An 18812-nucleotide genomic window follows, 5' to 3' on the forward strand; every position below is an offset into this window, starting at 1 on the left:
TTTCCCAGGTATCTTCTCTGTCTTCCTTGTCAAGGGTTTTACTTAGAATGGTCTATCGAGGTGACTCCATATCCTATTAAAGTGGAGATGTGTTTTTCTGGTTTTTCTTTGTCTAGGTGCAGGGGTTTGTTCTGGGTAGTTTCTTTCTCAATAGAAAGATCTATTTTCTTAGTGCCTTGGGATTTGTTGAGGGTTCGAGGGTTTCTATTTGTCCTCTATTCTTGGGTGTTTGGTGTGACCTTTTATGTTATGGTTCTGGGTGCCATTCTAAAACCCAATTATTGTGGTTTGGGGAGCCTGTTAAAACCCCATGGGGTGGTGTTTTCTATTTATGGGTTCTTTATGTATACCCCCATTTCCTTGTTCCAAAGGAAAGTTAAGGGAGCGATTTTAAAACCCTTATTTTTTCTGTCGATGGGGTTTAGTATTTGTTCTCCTTATATTTTGACTCCTATGCCTCTTTCTCAACACCTTTGGTTTTCCTCGGTTCAGTCTATTGAGGTGACACCTTCTTCTATCGAGGTGGAGATGGTTTGCTCTAGGGATGAACTCTCTTCTATAGAGGCAGACTCATGTGTTGTCTTTGTTTACAGGAGCTACAAGTGGTATTTGGTGGATCAGCTATAAGGTTGTGGGAGACTTGTAAAACCCTCGTTAAAGGTTAGGGGAGCTTGAAAAAACCCTACTTCTAGTTATGGGAGCCCTGTAAAACCTACTTTCATGGTTGAGGGAGATTGGAAAAACCCTATTTTTTTTACTTTTTCTAGGGACAGGCTGGATACTAGCAGTTTTCAAGGACAAAGTTTGGCCGATGCTAATTTTTGGTTAGGACTGGGCTATGTGGTTCTCCAAGGCTCAGAGATTTTATTATAGGTTGAGGAAGCCTGGGAAAACCATTCTTGTTGGTTGAGGTTGTCTGAAAACCCCTGGTGTAGGGCACACATCACTCCAAGCAATTTTGGTTTGTTCTAATTTTTTGTGTTTTCTTTCAAGTTGTAATAATGGACCAACCATTTGGGACTCAATGGAGCCATGGTTGACTTTTCCAAGCTTTTGTTGTGTTCAGGATGTTATTAGCCTAGAAAGTTGTAATGTTGATGTTGTTCATAGATGCACTAATCTAGAATAGAGTCATCATGTAATAAGGTGCAAGGCATTGTTTTAGGTCTCCTAGAATGCATTAAGGGCCTTTTTCGAGCCTCCAAGTACACTTGAATGCAAAGTTGCATCTTAAGGTTCAAAAAATATAAAAGTTGCTAAGCAACATTTTGCAACATTGCAAAAGTTGCATTTTTTTATGTTGGAGGTGAAGAAGTTGGTTCTAACCAAATGAACCATGTAGTTTAAAGTCCAAGGCATCATCATTGTATGGGGTTGGAAGTTTGAAATGCAAAAGCAAGTTTTTGTTGTAAGAAGAAATCTTGTTTTGACACTGTTTTAATTGTTTTCCTTTGTTTTGTTGCATTGTACGGTCCAGTACGGACTTGTAAGAGGAATTTTACCTACAGGGAATGAAAGGTTGTTGAGTCTACTTTCCAACAAGGTAGATTATCAATTTTGATTGTGTCTAGTTGTAGAGGTCTAATCCATTCTCTGTGACTAGGTGTAAAACCCTTGCAAAATAGGGTTTAAGCAAAAAATGGCTCTAACCTGAGCATCCACTGATGGCACTAGTTGTAATCTTGTGAATTGATAGGTTAGGGTTTGTAAATATGTTAAGATTAGGTGTTTTTGTTTTGCAGACCTTTGTGGTGTTTCTACAATGATACCCTAGGCTCACATCTAGGAGTTGGTGAGACTAGGACAATAGAAGATGTGCATTTTTAGAGCACATATTCATTGGTAGGAGGAAAGTTGATACATGGTTGGAGACCCCCTTGAATGTCCTTTCAAAATCCTTGATTGGTTTTTGCAGATGTTTTTACTAGTGAAGCTTTTAAGACCAAGTTTGTAAGTCACCCAGGTAGGCCTAAACCCTTGAAAATGGGACAATTTTGGAAACCCCTTATGTATGGAGAACTAGATGCCATTTTGCAATATTGTTTATAACTATGAAAAGGGTACTCAAATTAGTAATTTATTTGTGTCCTTATGTGGGAAGATTTGAAACTAAGCCCTGTAAACAACAATAGGAGGGTTAATTGCATTAGGCTTATTTGGAGCCTAGTAGAGATATAGTGAGGTTGAGAAGGCTTGGTGATAGGCTTGAAGGTGATCAGACCCCTCAAAGACATCAAAGACCCTATGTAAGTTCACTTTATGCACCTAGAGAGAGTTGGTGAATGAAGATCCTTTGCAGAGGTTGTTGGAGCCCTTAGGAGTGGTGTTAGAGATTGAGGTGGAATCCTCAATAGGGAGTTAGATTGTTAAATATCAGTGGCTATACCTTGGAGGCAAGCCAAAGTGGTTTATACCTTTGAGGTCTAGGTAGCAAAACCCTTATCAAGTACCATTGGATAGGCTTGAGGAGTTAGGGGCTTGAAAAGAACAAGGAAGACAAGAAGGTGAACAAGATCAACTCCAAGAACCTCTGCATCAGGTTGATAGGTTTAGTAAAATAGCACATTTAATACCTTGCAAGAGCACCAATGATGCCACCTACATTGGAAGACTCTTCTTCAAGGAGATAGTTAAAATTCATGATCTTCTAATCAACATAGTTAGTGATAGAGATGTGAAGTTCCTAAGCCACTTTTGGAGGACACTTTGGAGGAAGTTGGGAACCAAATTATCTTTCTCATCTGCCTACCATCCTTATTGAGATGGTCAGACAAAGGTAGTCAATAGATCTTTGAGTAATCTACTGAGATGTCTCACCAAGCAACATGGGTAGACTTGGGATTTGGTAATCAGTCAAGCAAAATATGCATAGAATGACTCAATTAACTGAAGTACAACTAAAATTCCTTTTGAGATAGTGTATGCTTTTCATCCTAGAGGAATTTTAGAACACAAGGATCATCTCTATGACACCCAAGAGTGCACAAGGTGAGAATTTTGCACAAGGAATCAAAGAAGTCCATGATAAGGTAAGACAAACCTTACAACAAAAATCTGAGCAGTATAAGGTGAGTACTGATAAAACAAGAAGGAATGTGCAATTTAAGATTCGAGATTTGGTCCTAGTTTATCTAAGCAAGTAGAGACTTCCAAAAGGGTGGTCTACCAAGATATAGATGAAGAATATTGGGCCTCTCAAGGTGGTGCACAAATATAGACAGAATGTATATGAAGTTGAACTCCCTCCCACCTTGGGTATTTCTCCTATCTCTAATGTATGTGATCTCTATCCATACAAGGGAGAATCACAAACACATCAGTTGGACACTTCATCACAGGGTACTCAAGATTGGGTGAGAGATTTACCACCAAGCCAACTGGTCAAGCTGGAAAGTATCTTGGACACCAAGGTAGTAAAGAAGACAAGGAAAAGAGTATCCAAACATTATCTTGTAAAGTGGGTAGGGTTACTTGAATCAGATTCTATGTGAATGTCTGAATCAGATATTCTTCAGCATGGAGTAGAAATTGCAGACGTCTTAACATAAGGGAGTTAAGTTCTTTGTCCCAGGGAAGTATGGTGCAGGGTACACATCACTCCAAGCAATTTTGGTTTGTTCTAAGATTTTATTGCTGTCTTTCAAGTTGTAATAATGGACCAAGGTCATTTGGGACTCAATGGAGCCATGGTTGAGTTGTCCAAGCTTTTGTTGTGTTTAGAATGTTATTAGCCTAGAAAGTTGTAATGTTCATGTTGTTCATAGATGCACTACTCTAGAAAAAAGTCATCATGTAATAGGGTGCAAGGCATTGTTTTAGGTCTCCTAGAATGCATTGAGGGCCTTTTTAGAGCCTCCAAGTATACTTGAATGCAAAGTTACATCTTAAGGTTCAAAAAATTTAAAAGTTGCATTTTTTATGTTGGCAATGAAGAAGTTGGTTCTAACCAACCCAACCAGGTAGTTTAAATCCCAAGACATCATCATTGTATAGGCTTGGAAGTTTGGAACGCAAAAGAAAGTTTTTGTTGCAAGAAGAAATCTTGTTTTGACCCTTTTTTAACTGTTTTCCTTTATTTTGTTGCATTGTACAGTCTAGTATGGACTTGTTAGAGGAATTTTACTTGCAGGGGATGAAATATTGTTGAGTCTACTTTCCAACAAGGTACATTAGCAAGTTTGATTGTTTCTGGTTGCAGAGGTCTAATCCATTCTCTGTGACTAGGTGTAAAACCCTTGCAAACTAGAGTTTAAGCAAAAAATGGCTCTAACCTAAGCATCCACTGATGACACCAGTTGTAATCTTGTGGAATGCTAGGTTAGGGTCTATAAATATGTTTAGAGTAGGTTTTTTGGTTTTGCAGACCTTTGTGGTGTTTTTACAATGATACCCTCTGCTCATAGCTAAGAATTGGTGAGACTAGGACAACACAAGATGTGCGTTTTCAGAGCACATATGGATTGGTAGGAGGAAAGTTGATACAAGGTTGGAGACTCCCCTTGAATATCCTTTCAGAATCCTTGATTGGTTTTTGCAGATGTTTTGATTGGTGAAGCTTTTAAAACCAAGTTTGTAAGTCACTTGGGTAGACCTAAACCCTTGAAAATAGGACAATTTTGGAAACCCCTTGTGTACAGAGAACCCGGATGCCATTTTGTAATGTTGTTTATAACTCTGAAAAGGGTACTCAAATTTGTAATTTATTTGTGTCCTTGTGTGGGAAGATTTGAAATGAAGCCCTGTAAACTACAATAGGAGGGCTAATTGCATTAGGCTTATTTGGAGCCCGGTAGGGACATAGTGAGGTTGACAAGGATTGGTGATAGGCTTGAAGGTGATCAAACCCCTCAAAGACATCAAAGACCCTATGTAAGTTCATTTTACACAACTAGAGCAAGTTGGTGAATGAAGACCCTTTACAGAGGTTGTTGGAGCCCTTAGGAGTGGTTTAGAGCTTGTAGATCTAGGTAGCAAAATCCTTATCAAGTACCATTGGATGGGCTTGAGGAGTTAGCAGGTTGAAGAGAACAAGGAATACAAGAAGGTGAACAGGATCAACTCCAAGAACCTCTGCATCAACCCCTCATTGTTTTTCTTGAGGTCTATTGTTTGTTAACTTAGATCTTATGTTTGTGCCAGCATGTTTCTACTTGGCTGATTTTTGCTTGTTGTCTCTCTTTAATTTAGCATTTGCAGTTGTCCATTTTGGGTTTCGGATCTTGATAAAATCCGAGGGTTTTGGGTTCCTTCAAAACTTGTCATATGGGGTTTCAGGTCCCCTCAAAACCTATTTATCATAATCAAAAATAGAAAAATGCTCTTTTTATACTCTTAATTGATAACTAAAGACTATTACATTTATATAGAGTGGATCACACTTCCTCTATCTAAAAGATTCTTAAAATTAAATATTAAAATATAACAAATTTTTGAAGCACGTTACCTTTTTGAAATACAATTTACATAAGTCTGTCAACCTTTTGAAAAAGAAATAAGATTTACAATGTATAAGAAAACACTTTTTAAAATCTGAGGTTGAAAAAATTATTACATATACTAAATATTTTAACATTTCAAATGAAGATCTACTAGTTGGTATACAATCTCTAGCCACTACAATCTACTTTTACTTAAATATTCTACTCTTTTTCTTAAGATAAAAGATGGATGCCTGAACTTTATTAAATAGAATTGGTTACACTTTTTGGATTAGTATAAAATTATAATAATAAAAAAAAATAGGCGGCAAAACAATCCACCTCTCAGAGACAAAGGAGAAATCCAGCAAACAAACAGTAGTTACAATTCTGGATATAGTATAAAGCCAGAACAGAAAGAGCAAAACAGTCGACCTCTTAGCAACAAGGGACAAACTCCAGCATACATACAGCAGAAGAGATCAAAAGGACATTACTAGACATATTTAGCCCTAAAACTGTAATAACTTTCCTTGCAGAATTATGTAGGACAGACGCCAAGAGACGTAGTCAGGAACAAAATCCGAAGGAGTGTCAATAATTTTACATTTCGTCTATACAACAGATATTTCTCCCACCAAAATTTACAGTTAAACTGAATGTATATCAACAGTAATAACCCTAAATTGAAAGAAATTTCATCAGATTTTAAAGTTAAATGTGTCTTTCTTGCCACTGTAGAATGGCTGATCTCAACGAATGGTTAGATATCAGACTCGTATGCTCAAGCTTTACATTTGTCATGGGCGATGTGTCGTGTCCTCGACAAAACCATTCTTTGATGGTCTCCTTTTCATATGTAAACCCGTCTGCCGCAACACAAGGATACTGCATAATATCCTGCAAATTAAATTAAATTTTCTTATCGAACAGTAATTTCCTGACAATGTCAATCAAAATAGTATTTCTAAAAACCTAGAACTTTAATATTGATATTTACAAGAGTACAAATTGATATTTACCTTAGTTATTGGACAGAAGAAGCAACTCGGAACATCTGTAACCTGAACTGTGCGAGGCCTGGCGGCGTCAGTTTCAGCGATTTTAAAGCTTCGAAGCTTATCCATCATTTTCATCACAGCTGGCTCAAGGTCCGGCCTCTTCTCGCTTACTTGTTCCGTGCAAAGTAATCCAAGTTCAGCCACTTGAGTAGCGTGCGCAAAAGGCCATTCACCTGCTGAAGGGTCCAAAATCTGTTTCAATTCTCCACTACCAAGCGCACTTTTTACCTCATTTACCAGTCCCAGCGCTGATTTCCCTGTAAGAAGCTGAAGGATGATCATTCCTAGGCTGTATACATCGGATTTGGTTGTGTATTTGCCGCTGCCCATGTACTCTGGATCCATATACAAATATGTACGTCTTGGCTCTGGTTCTCCCTGTACAACTTCTGGTAGACGACGAGCGAGACCAAAGTTAGTGATTTTACTTACATCATTCTCGTCGAGGAGTATATTTTCGGGCTTAAGGTCGCGGTGGACGATTGGATCCGGCTTTAAACCGTGTAAGAAGTGTAAAGCAGAGCAAATTTCCATGGTAATTCGCGTTCTTTCCTGCCAAGAGAGCGGTGAAGTGCCGGTTTTGCCGCTCAGACGATCTGTCAGGCATCCGTGGGGCATATACTCATACATTATACAACCTCGCTCGAAACAGGTTCCTAAGATCGTCACCAAATTCGGATACTGGATACCTTTTAAAATATTGACCTGCAAATAGAATATTATAAAAAACCCCTAAGATATCAACGAAGAACAAAATCTGCGATGTTTTAGATTAATTTTTATGTTCATACCTCGCGTCGGATCTCCTGCCAGCCCTGTAAACTGTCCTCCCTGAGGGTTTTAACTGTAACCGTTGTTTGTCCTATTGCGCCTCTGTAAATGTTGCCATAGCCACCGACTTTGAGTCTTAAACTTTCAGATAAATTGCAGGTTGCCGCTTTAATTTCGTCGAAGGAATATTCCTTGATTTGAAGGGCATAAGAAGTGGATGACGTTTCGATTCGAGGCCCAGAACGCAAACAGTCTTGAAGCTTCTTAATTTCAGCCTCCTTTTCTTGCAAAATGCGGTAGTTTTGTTTCTCCACCGCTGCGAGCTTCTTCTGTGTCGCTTCGAGTTGCTGGAAAGCATCGTCTCGTTCAATTGAAAATCGGTTGAGCAGAGATATCCACTCGTCTTCTTTAAGTTTTGATTCTAAGATCGCGGTTTCTTTCTCTTTCACTGCTTCTTCTAAGGCGGCTTCGTATTCTTTAAGCTGGTAAATGTAGGAAAGTTTAAGAGTTTCAGACATTGCATCTTAGATAATATGAAAGAAAAAGCTCTGCCATACCTTGCAATGAGATTTCAGTGCAGCCGCCTCTGCTTCCATACGTCTTATGGTTTCCCTTTCCAATTCTCTTTTTGCCTATTCCAACACATCCGTTGATTTCAGGATTTCGATATCTCCACTCGCCTCCTGCAATCCATTGTGAATATTTGTAAGAAAATATTTACATCTTTCGAAGCTCATATTTAACAACTGTCATGAACCTTTTAGAAGAGAGATCAAATCTGAGAAAACTTTGAGGGAATGAATTTGATCTTTAAGAAGGTGAGGAAATACTGGAGATAATTGAGGCTCAGATAGGACATCATTCGCATCTTCTGACGAAGCTGCCGTAGAATCTCCGTCCACTGGAAAATCAGGGGAAGCTTCACTGGAGATTCTCAAGCATTGTTCGGGGTTTGGATCCAAAGAGAAAGATCGGCTAAAATCATCTGACAATTTTTCCAATCATGTCGAATTTTAAATAAGAAAAAAGCGCAGCACTTATAAACTACCGCTGCAATACAAAAGTCAAAAATTTATTTTTACAGAAATGGATAGATCACTGACCATTTTCAACAGAACAACCTTTTCCCTCTGACACAAGATTTTCCTTACATACGATAAAGATGTCACAAGTGTTGATCGCGTGCTTTCGGACGTAATCTGCTTTTCCTGGCCCTTGAATCTTCAGCCTTCTGTAATAGTTTATTGAAAATGTTAAAGTCCATCACTTTCTACAAAATTTTACGATGTTACAGGCTAGAAATAGAATATTGTTGTGCATACTTAGACAGGCCACCGCGTGTTGACGTTGTGCCGATGACAAGTTTCGTGATACCCCTCTTCCAAACTTCTTCAACAATTCCTTTGGAAACATCAAGGTTGGAAACAATCAAAGTATCTGCTTTCACCTGTTGGACATTCACGGATTTGATAAGGCACATGTACACAAGTCATCTCAACAAAACAAAAAATCTATTTGTAGAGTCCGTGAGATTCGTACCTTGGCTCGGCTGCAAACCTGCAAATATTTGTTCATGCAACTGTCAATCTCCCTCTCTTCAATCTTCTCGTAGGCCTTCTTCACTTCACTCCTTACTTGCTTTACAGGAATATTCCCGCTGTAATCGCATAGCTCCAAATTTATAAAAGAAAACAATCGGATCTACATATTTTTTTATATGAATGTTATCTGATCTTTCAAATACTTACTTCCGGATCGTATAAAGAGAGGTGGAACATAAATATGAAGGAGGACTATTGACAATGCTTGCAAGTTTTTCAGCGTCTATTTGAGAGCATAGGCGCTCTCATGCAAATCCTTTCCAACGGCAACATAAATTTTCTCAGCTGCAGATTCCTTCATTGTCCGGCTATGTTTCAACCTGCGGGTGTTCGCTTAAAACTACAGTTCTCCAAGAAAGTTAAGCCCGTTACACTTAATAAATTGCAAATTCCAGTCCACATTTAAGGTGCAAACATTTAAACAAGATTTACTGTATCTTCGGTGGATTTTCCGCCAGAAGGTGGGAAGGTAACTCATTTCATTGTCCGGCTATGTTTCAACCTGCGGGCATTCGCTTAAAACTGCAGTTCTCATGCATAAAGTATCCAAGAAAGTTAAGCCTGTTACAATTCATAAATTATAAATTCCAATCCACATTTAAGGTGCACACATTTAAACAAGATTTACTGTATCTTCGTTGGATTTTCCGCCAGAAGGAAGGTGGGAAGGTAACGCATTTCTTCCCACCAAAACGCTGCACAATATTTATAAACTATAAAGACCGAAGCACTTCTGCTAGACTTCTTGGAAACGATGACAATTTTAACTTTATTTCTTTTGCACAGAAAGCGACGAAAAAATATTCGAGGCGTTGTTTAAATATTCGTATGACGCTCTCGTGTCTGGAAAGTTCTTTAATTCTTTTTAAAAGTAAAAGTTAAATTGAGGTTGGAGTAGCGATAAAGGCTTTGCAAATAGACATAAATTGATTGAGCAACGGCAATATCCACGGTCTAATCGGAAGTAGACATGCGAATTGATGGAGCAACGGCAATATCAACGGTCTCCTCGCAAGAGGTTAAGAAATTATATCGGATTCCAACACTCGTTCCCAAACAAAAGAGATAAAGTTTTAAAAAGTTGATCGTAGTTGTGTATTCTAATTTTGCACTTGTCAAAATCTTATGTGGAAATTTCAAATTACTTTCAATTTTTTACAGCGGCTTACTTGGCAAGTACTTTGGTTATAACCTAAGGTTTCAGGGTCATGTCATCAAAGAGTACATATGTCATCAAAGAGTACATAGCATTGATTGTGAGGGGCCCAAGTAATGCCCTACACTTTGCCCTAAAAGCTTCATTAGGAAGATTGATTATGCATAAAGGAAGAAAGCAAGCACAGATACAAGAGCAACGTACAAAGATAGCTTTGCAACAATTGTTGTAGGAAAGGTCGGTTTTTCTGAAACTCTTATTGTTCTTATTTCGCATAAAGTTGAGGTTTTCGAATTGGGAATTGGAGAACTGTTTGACAAGAGAGGAAATTCTATCGAAATCCTCTTGAAATAGTAAACATGAAATTCAAATACTTGGGGTACAAACATCTTAATGGGTTTGAAAGTTCATTACCAAAAATTATGGATACCAACTTGGGGTATGTAGATTTGAATGAGTTCTAGAGGAGGGTAGAAAATCCCAATAAACACCCCATTTCTCAAAGATTAGTTGAAAGTGGGCTACTTGAGGTGTCTTTGTTCTCAATATTTATACACTTATCATTATATTTAGAATCTCATCTGGCATCTCCTTATTCCTTACAACAATCCTTCCATCATATTTAGCACTATAGGATTTAATAATTAATGTAAAATAAATATTCTCATATTTTTATCCATCCATGAACTTCCATTAGCCTACCAAATGCTCATTATTATAAATTTAAATTTCTCTATTCCTTAAATGCATCAACCTATGTTTCCAAACATTATGAATCATATTTTAAGTGTTCGGCCTTCCATTATGTGGATCTCACTATTAAAATTAGCATAGCCTCCCCAACAATAGGTGACAAGCATTCAACAACATTATATCTTAGAAAATTTTGTCATAGATTTATTAACCATTACCTTGTATTCCTTTTGCAACCATGCAACAACATATGGGTTTGGTTGTTTCAGCCACCTCAAATTTCATTTTTGAACCATGTCCATGAAGGATAAAATGTTTGACTTATCAATTGATGAACAATAAACATATTTAAACCAAGGAGCAAATGTATAATTTGTAATAACCACTTGTAACAGTCATAATAATATGTTGGAAGTCGGTAAATAATGTAATATAATAACCACTGATAACTTTCCCCCCTTAATAATTGTCAAAAATCATGATTGTAATGGCTCCTACTCAAGGGTCCCGTCATTCCTAATTTTCAAATTTCCCCTTCCTACTCAATGGTCCTACATCGAATTTAGTTGTTTGCCTTGGTTTTTGGGGGGTTGAAGTTGCTAATAGTACTAGTTATGAGCCTCATAAATTTGGTTTTAGCTACAAGATTATTGTTGTAGGGTCCCTATGATAGGGATACTATTGGTGGTTGGGTGTTAAGTATCTCCATTGTTCTAGATGATATTGTGGATGCTCTTTTTGGGGCTTTTCCTTGAAAGGATTTTGTTAGATCTAAAGGTGTTTATTGCCCCTTTCTCTCAATTCCCATCATCAAACCTACGTAAACTTGTTTTAAGGAGAATATTTTTAACCACTCCTTAGGTTAGGGCTTCATTTTATATTTCTATGCCTTTGTTCCCTATCTCTGCCAAGGTCATGTTGAGACATGAAGTGATAGATAATGAGATTTTATCTCTAAAATAGGCCTATTCTATAGGTTTTCCTATCTTTGGTCTTTTCTACTATATCTAAATAGCTAGATCTCTACATGTTGGCATCCTTTGGTGGATAGTAAGATTGAGATTTACCCCTATGACAGGGGGTTCTGTTTTGTTGGTTTTTTTCTTCTATTGATGGAGATACTATTCTTGAAGGTGGTATCTGAACATGGGTTTCACACCCTCTCATGCTTCATGCTTGGTTTCCTTCCTTTAGCCCTCTTAAGGAATCAATTAATGTTTCCCTTGTTTGGGTGAGACTACTACTACTACTACTACTACTACTACTACTACTATACCATAGCTTTTTTCAATATATTTTGGTATAAATTGATCTCTCTAAAGCTCTCTTGGGGGATATTATTTTGAGAGTGAAGAATTTTCCTTAGACATAGTTGATTAGTTATGAGTGAATTCCTTTTTTATGTAGATATTTTTTTGCTACAAGACATCTCACCTTCAATTGTCCCTAGCATGTCCTCTTCTTCTTGGAGGGAAAATTCTATTATTGAAAATCTTACAGTATTCCTAGATGGTTCTTGTGTTTCAAAGTCTTTTACACCCTCATCTCTTATTTGGGATTCTTTCGAATCTTACCTTGACACTTTTTATTTATTGTTGATATTCAGAATTCCTCTATTGTTTCTCCAAATGATATTTTTTAGACTAATATACTTCTAACAATAAAATGAAAAATGTTGGGATTAAGGTTTCATCTAATGTTTCTTCTACTATTGCTAGACAACTTCAAATGAAAAAAAATGGTAGCTTCTAACTTGTCTTGTATTAGGTTTAAGAATTCCTCTACTGAAGCTATGAGATTTCCACATTCCATGTTATATCTTATGGAATTTTCTGGATGAAAAAAAATACACACAATTGAATCCAGAAAATTTCATAAGAATAATTCCTCTACTGTTTATTTTAAGAAATTTGTTATCCTAATAATGGTAATCTTTCTCATTTTAATTTTGTTTCCCCACATCTTTTTGTTGATTTCTTTTTGGGGGTCGTTAATAGTGTTTTGCTGTCCCTTTCACCTGAATCTTTGTGTGTTGATAGAAAATATGGTTTAATAGTATTACAAAGAAGGAAAAGGGATGTAAATTAGACTAAGGTTATTCCTAGTTTAGAAAAGGAATAAAATTATAAAAGTTAAATACCCAATCCTAACTTTGGTTACCTCTTGGGCAACTCTGTCATTCTATTTTTGTAACAACCTTTTGTTTTTTGATGGTTTTTTTTTATCTCTAAGGTTTGGCTCTTCCCCACTTATACTAATAAAATAAATCCCCCCCTTATTACATTGTTCTTACAAATATACCCCCAACACAACACAAAGAAAAAAAACTATTGAAGAAATAAATCTTCTATTAGTTGGAACTCCATCAAGCTACATCATAACCCTTAAAAGAGTGTAGCTCCCAAGATAAATCATTGAGTTTTTATATTACTACCTCCTTGAACTCCCAAATAATTTAAATTCTCCAAATTATTTCACAATAATATATTGTTCCATCAAGTTGTCTCATGAGCCCTGAAAGGGTATAATTTCTCAAATAATAGTTATCAAATTATTTGGGCAATAATTGATTTTGAGTTCACCTAATCCCTTACATATTTAAAAAAAAAAAACTTCCCAATATATGCATTTAAAAAAATAAATAACATAAGAAAGAAGGATAAAAGTTGCTTCTCATGCAAAGTACCATATCAAAGCTAGAACGTAGCTTGAGATATTGAAAAATATCCAACCTCTAGTGCCTCTAGTTCTCCTATTGTGAACACTCAAAGTATGACTTCATTTTTAATATCTATAAAACAATAATTATTATCAAATATATCATCTTGTGAATCCTCACTTTTTTGGCCTCTAGAATTAATCCTCACTCAACATAATGTTCTTTAAGGCTTATAATTATGAACCAAAATTAGCACAAGTATTTAATAGCATGAGATTTCACCTCCTTAACCACAAAATCCAAAGGCTCAAAGAGTTGTTGATTATGCATGCCAAGAAAAATTGGTAAGGCTCTATATCCTCCATTGTTTAAAGCCCAAGTTCAAGCCATATTAAGACCATGCTCTATTGCTTGATGCAACACCTGTAAAACCTTTCATGAATTTGACCTAAATTTGAATTCTTGAATCAACATTATTATTTAAGCAACATTAATGTGATGAAAATAAAGGAGTGAATGTTTCCTTTAAAGTGGCATCATCTATACTCACCAAATTCTTTTCAAAATCATTTTTGAGTACTTATGTTTGAATGTGTGGATTTGAGAAAAAAATTCATAAATTTGATAGAAGATCAAATGATGAAATCTCTTTGATTTCAAAGGTTAAAGGATGCAACGCATTTGGCTAGAGTATGATCTCATAAAGAGTTTCTGTTAAATAATCATTACTCACAAATTTAGTTGTGTAATATTAGTGATAATTTTGTATTGTTATGTGTATGTTCATTACAATTTAGTGTTGTTATATCTAATGAGTATAGAATCTATTTTGAATGTACATTTAGATTCTATTATAAAAAGGAAAAAATCATGAGGTAAATTAATTATTTTTTAAGTTACCATTTAGAATGTAATGATAATAAATAATGTAAATAATAACTAAATTATATTGGTTTTATAAGATCTAAGTTGAATATTGAAACCTGATATTATTTTGCATGAATACTTAACATTTGAAAAATTTATCAAATAAATTTAAAATCATATTAATGTTGATATTTTGCCTCAAGAAATTACACCTTGCTTGTCTAGTGTTTCATCATGGTAGCTAATTTAACATACCACACCTATTACATGGCTAAAAATAAATCTATATACAATTGAAACCTTTCATATATAAATTTTAAAAATCTCTTTCAAGAATTTGTCTTTATGATTTTAACATTTCTTTTACCTTTATATGTGGTTTATAGACTCTTGTATACTTATTTAGATTCTATAGGGAATTCTCCCAAGTCCCATTAAATAAAGAAAAAGGTTTTCACATCCTCATTTTTGTTCTATTAACATGTCATTTTTTATGTTTTCTTATGTATCGTATCTTAGTCAAATGGATTAGGAAACACATTTTTCATTAAATTTGACACACCTTGAAAGAAAAAAGAATCTCTTCAAACTGATTATGTATAAAATCATAATTTTTCATTAAAAATAAAGATTGGAGATTGAGTAAATTTGTTGCTCATACTTTCCATAGTTGGTCTAGACAAAAAAAAAAGTTCAAAACTTACATTGAAACCAATTTAATGAAATAAGTAAAAGCATAAGATGTTTTGTGCAACAACAAATAAAAAAAGATACATATTATTGTGTTAAGATAGTGAGTCATACAAGAAAGACAAAATATATCGAAAAATAAAATAAATTAAATTAAAGAATAAAACTTTTGTAACAACATAACAATGCTCTCTCTTTGTGCGCTCATTTAATAACTAATAACTCTTACATTTATATAGAGTCCACTACAATTTTTCTATCTAAAGAATTCTTAAAATTAGATATTAAAATATTACAATTTTTTTAAAGATATCTATCTCTTTCAAAATACAATTTACATAAATGTGTCAACCTCTTGAAAAAGAAATAAGATTTACAATGTATAACAGAACACTCTTCAAAATCTTAAGTTGAAAATATGATTGTAGATATTAAATACTTTTACATTTTAAATGAAGATCTTATACTAATTGGTATACAATCTCTTGCCACTAGAATCTAGATTTACTTAAATAATGTACTCTTATAAATAAGAGAATCAATAACAATTTTACAATTTCAATAATAATAAATATTTCTCCTACAAAACTTTGCAGTTAAACTGAATGTATATTAAGAATAACCTAAATTGCAAGGAGTTTCATCAGATTTGCAGTTAAACGTGTCTTTCTTGCCACTGTAAAATGGCTGATCTTAACGAATGGTTAGATATCAGACTCATAAGCTCAAGCTTTACATTTGTCATGGGCGATGTGTCGTGTCCTTGATAAAACCATTCTTCCATGGCCTCCCTTTCGTATGTAAACCCGTCTGCTGCAACACAAGGATCTTGCATAATTTCCTGCAAATTAAGTATAAGTTTTTTATGGAACAGTAATTTCCTGACAAAGTCAATTGTTGTTTCAAAAAAGAAACGAAACTTCGAACTTTGACTGAAGCGAAACAAGTGTACAAATTAAACTTTACCTTCAATATTGGACAGAAGAAGCAGCTAGGAACATCTGTAACCTCAGCTGTGCGAGGCCTGTCGGCGTCAATTTCAGCGATTGCAATGTTATGAAGCTTTTCGAGCATTTTCATGACAGTTGGCTCAAGATCAGGCCTTTTCTCTCTTACTGGTTCCGTGCAAAGTAATGCAAGTTCAGCCACTTGAGTAGCGTGCGCATAAGGCCATTCACCTGCTGAAGAATCCAAAATCTGCTTGAGTTCTCCACTGTCAAGAGCACTTTCTACCTCATTTACCAGTCCCAGCGCTGATTTCCCTGTAAGAAGCTGAAGGATTATTACTCCGAGGCTGTATACATCAGAATTGGTTTTGTATTTGCCGCTGCTCATATACTCTGGATCCATGTACAAAAATGTGCGTCCTGGCTCTGGTTCTCCCTGTACAACTTCTGATAGAGGGCGAGCGAGGCCAAAGTTACTGGTTTTGCTTACATCATTCTCGTCGAGGAGTATATTTTCGGGCTTAAGATCGCGGTGGACGATTGGATATGGCTTTGAACTGTGTAAGAATTGTACAGAGGAGCAAACTTCCATAGCAATGCGAGTTCTGTCCTGCCAAGAGAGCGGCGGAGCGCCGGTTTTGCAGCTCAGACGATCTGCCAGGAATCCGTGTGGCATTTGCTCATAGATTATACAACCTCGCTCGAAGCAGTTTCCTAAAATCGTCACCAAATTCGGATGTTGAATGCCTCTTAAAATATTGACCTGCAAATAGAAGGTTTTAAAAAAGCCCTAAGAAATCAAGAAGAACAAAATCTACAATATTTTAGATTATTTTTAGGTTTATACCTCGCGTTGGAACTCCTGCCAGCACTGTAAACTGTCCTCCCTGAGGGTTTTGACTGCAACCCTTGTTTGTCCTATTTTGCCTCTGAAGGGTTTTGACTGCAACCCTTATTTGAAGGGTATTAGAGGAGGAAGGCGTTTCCATACGCGGCCGAGAACGCAAGTAGCCTTGAAGCTGCTTAATTTGAGCCTCCTTTTCTTGCAAAAGGCGGTGGTTTTGCTTCTCCATCGCTGCGAACTTCTCCCTTGCTACTTCGAGTTCATAGAAAGCTTCGTCCCGTTCATTTGAAAACTGGTTAACCAGTGATGTCCACTTGTCTTCTTTAAGTTTTGATTCTAATATCGCGCTTTCCTTCTCTTCCATAGCTTCTTCCAGGGCGCCTTCATAATCTTTAAGCTGGTAAATGCAAGGAAGTTTAAGCAGTTTACTACAGTAGAAAAGAAATTGCATCTTAAATCACAGGAAAGAAAAAACAGTGCCATACCTTGCGATTTGTTTTCATGGCAGCCGCCTGTGCTTTCATCCGTTGTATGGTCTCCCTTCGCAATTTTCTTTTTGCATTCTCTGCCACCTCTAACGCCTCCATTAACTGAAATTTCAGGATTTCGATTTCTGTACTCTCCTCCTGCATTCAAATTCTAACATTAGTAAGAATATATTTACATCTTTCCAAGATCACAGTTAACAGCTCCTATGAATCTTTTAGAAGAAAGATATGAAAATTGAGAAAACTTTGAAGGCATGAAATTGATCTTTAAGAGGGTGAGGAAATACTGGAGATAATTGAGACTCAGACTGGACATCATTCACATCCTCTGACGAAGCTGACGGAGAATCTCCAGCCAGTGGAAAATTAGGGGAAGTTTCACTGGAGCTGCTCAAGCATCGTTGGAGGTTTGGCTCCAATGAGAAAGATCGGGTAAAATCCTCTGAAATTATTCCCAATCGTTTCGAATTTCAAATAAGAAAATAAATACCGCATTTATAAACTACGGCTGTAATATCCAAGTGAAAATTTATTTTTACAGAAATGGATAGATCACTGACCGTTTTCCACAGCACAACCTTTACACAAGATTATCTTTACATACGATCAACACGTCGCAGGAGTTGATCGCGTGCTTTCGGACATAATCCGCTTTCCCTGGCCCTTGAATCTTCAACCTCCTGTAGTATTTTTTTAAAAATATGTTAAGAGTCTATCAATATTGACAAAAATAGATGACGTTACAGACCAGAATATTGTTGTGCATACTTAGACAGACCAAACTTCTTCAACTATTCCTTTGGAAACATCAAGCTTGGAAACCTGTTAAACATTTACGGATTTGATAAGGCACATGCGCACAATTCGTTTCAAAAAAAGAAAAAAAATTCTTTTTGTAGAGTCCGTGAGATTCGTCCCTTGGCTCGATTGCAAACCTGCAAATATTTGTTCATGCAACTGTCGATCTCCCTCTTTTCATTCTTCTCGTAGGCCTCCTTCACTTCGCTCCTTACTTGCTTCACAGGCATATTCCCCGCTGCAATCGCATAACTCCAAATTCATAAACTAAAACAGACGGATCTACATATTTTCATATGATTGTTATCCGATCATTCAAATACTTACTTCCGGATTGTATAAAGAGAGGTGGAACATAAATATGAAGAAGGACTATTAACGCTGCTTGCAAGTTTTTAAGCGCCCATTTGAGAGCAGAGGCACTCTCATGCAAATCCTTTCCAACGGCAACATAAACTTTCTCAGCTGCAGGAAAATTTTCTCCTCTGACGATTTCTTCATTTACTGGGACTGATTCAACCTGCGGGCGTCGGCTTCCAACAACAGTTCTCATGCTTAAAATGTCCAAGAAAATATTTAAAGTGTTGACCTTATCTAGGATAGCTAGGATCAAGGCGGACATTTAAAGAAGTGTTTGCTGTATCTTCACGCAGAATCGTTTCTGGATTGAAGATAACAACATTTCTACTCGTCCAAAATAGGATGCACAATTTTTAAAAACATATAAAAAACAAAACATTTCTGCTGGACTTCTTGGAAATGAGGACTACTTTCTCTCTGAATATTATCTTTATTTATTGTTGTTTACAGAGAGCGACGA

The 18812-nt window shown here is 36.2% G+C and overlaps 2 protein-coding genes across 2 annotated transcripts; both read right to left on the reverse strand.

The window, feature by feature from the left end:
* Positions 1–5844: 5844 nt before the first annotated feature.
* On the reverse strand, positions 5845–8729 carry LOC131045411 (U-box domain-containing protein 33-like). The gene is made up of 7 exons (XM_059219477.1): positions 8572–8729; positions 8353–8480; positions 8080–8234; positions 7807–7881; positions 7270–7731; positions 6440–7183; positions 5845–6317 (listed from the first exon to the last, which is right to left on the reverse strand). Exons 1-7 carry the CDS (start codon positions 8727–8729, stop codon positions 6132–6134), a joined length of 1908 nt encoding a protein of 635 aa, XP_059075460.1. The 3' UTR covers positions 5845–6131.
* A 6841-nt stretch (positions 8730–15570) lies between these two features.
* On the reverse strand, positions 15571–18545 carry LOC131855968 (U-box domain-containing protein 33-like). Its single transcript, XM_059219478.1, has 8 exons — positions 18320–18545; positions 18130–18230; positions 17799–17874; positions 17482–17636; positions 17192–17332; positions 16710–17103; positions 15882–16576; positions 15571–15756 (listed from the first exon to the last, which is right to left on the reverse strand). The coding sequence occupies exons 1-8, from the start codon at positions 18543–18545 to the stop codon at positions 15571–15573; spliced, it is 1974 nt and encodes a 657-aa protein (XP_059075461.1).
* Between the last annotated feature and the right edge of the window lie 267 nt (positions 18546–18812).

Source organism: Cryptomeria japonica, chromosome 4, assembly GCF_030272615.1.
Source record: "Cryptomeria japonica chromosome 4, Sugi_1.0, whole genome shotgun sequence".
NCBI classification, from domain to species: Eukaryota; Viridiplantae; Streptophyta; class Pinopsida; order Cupressales; family Cupressaceae; genus Cryptomeria; species Cryptomeria japonica.

Coding starts and splice junctions, on each gene's coding strand:
- LOC131855968 (XM_059219478.1), bottom strand. CDS start 18,545: ATGAGAACTGTTGTTGGAAGCCGACGCCCGCAGGTTGAATCAGTCCCA. Junction 17,637..17,798: donor ACTCCTGCGACGTGTTGATC/GTATGTAAAGAT, acceptor GAATAATTTCAG/AGGATTTTACCCGATCTTTC. Junction 15,757..15,881: donor TCTTCTGTCCAATATTGAAG/GTAAAGTTTAAT, acceptor CTTAATTTGCAG/GAAATTATGCAAGATCCTTG.
- LOC131045411 (XM_059219477.1), bottom strand. CDS start 8,729: ATGTGCCTTATCAAATCCGTGAATGTCCAACAGGTGAAAGCAGATACT. Junction 7,732..7,806: donor CACTGAAATCTCATTGCAAG/GTATGGCAGAGC, acceptor TACATTTACCAG/CTTAAAGAATACGAAGCCGC. Junction 7,184..7,269: donor GGCAGGAGATCCGACGCGAG/GTATGAACATAA, acceptor TTCTATTTGCAG/GTCAATATTTTAAAAGGTAT.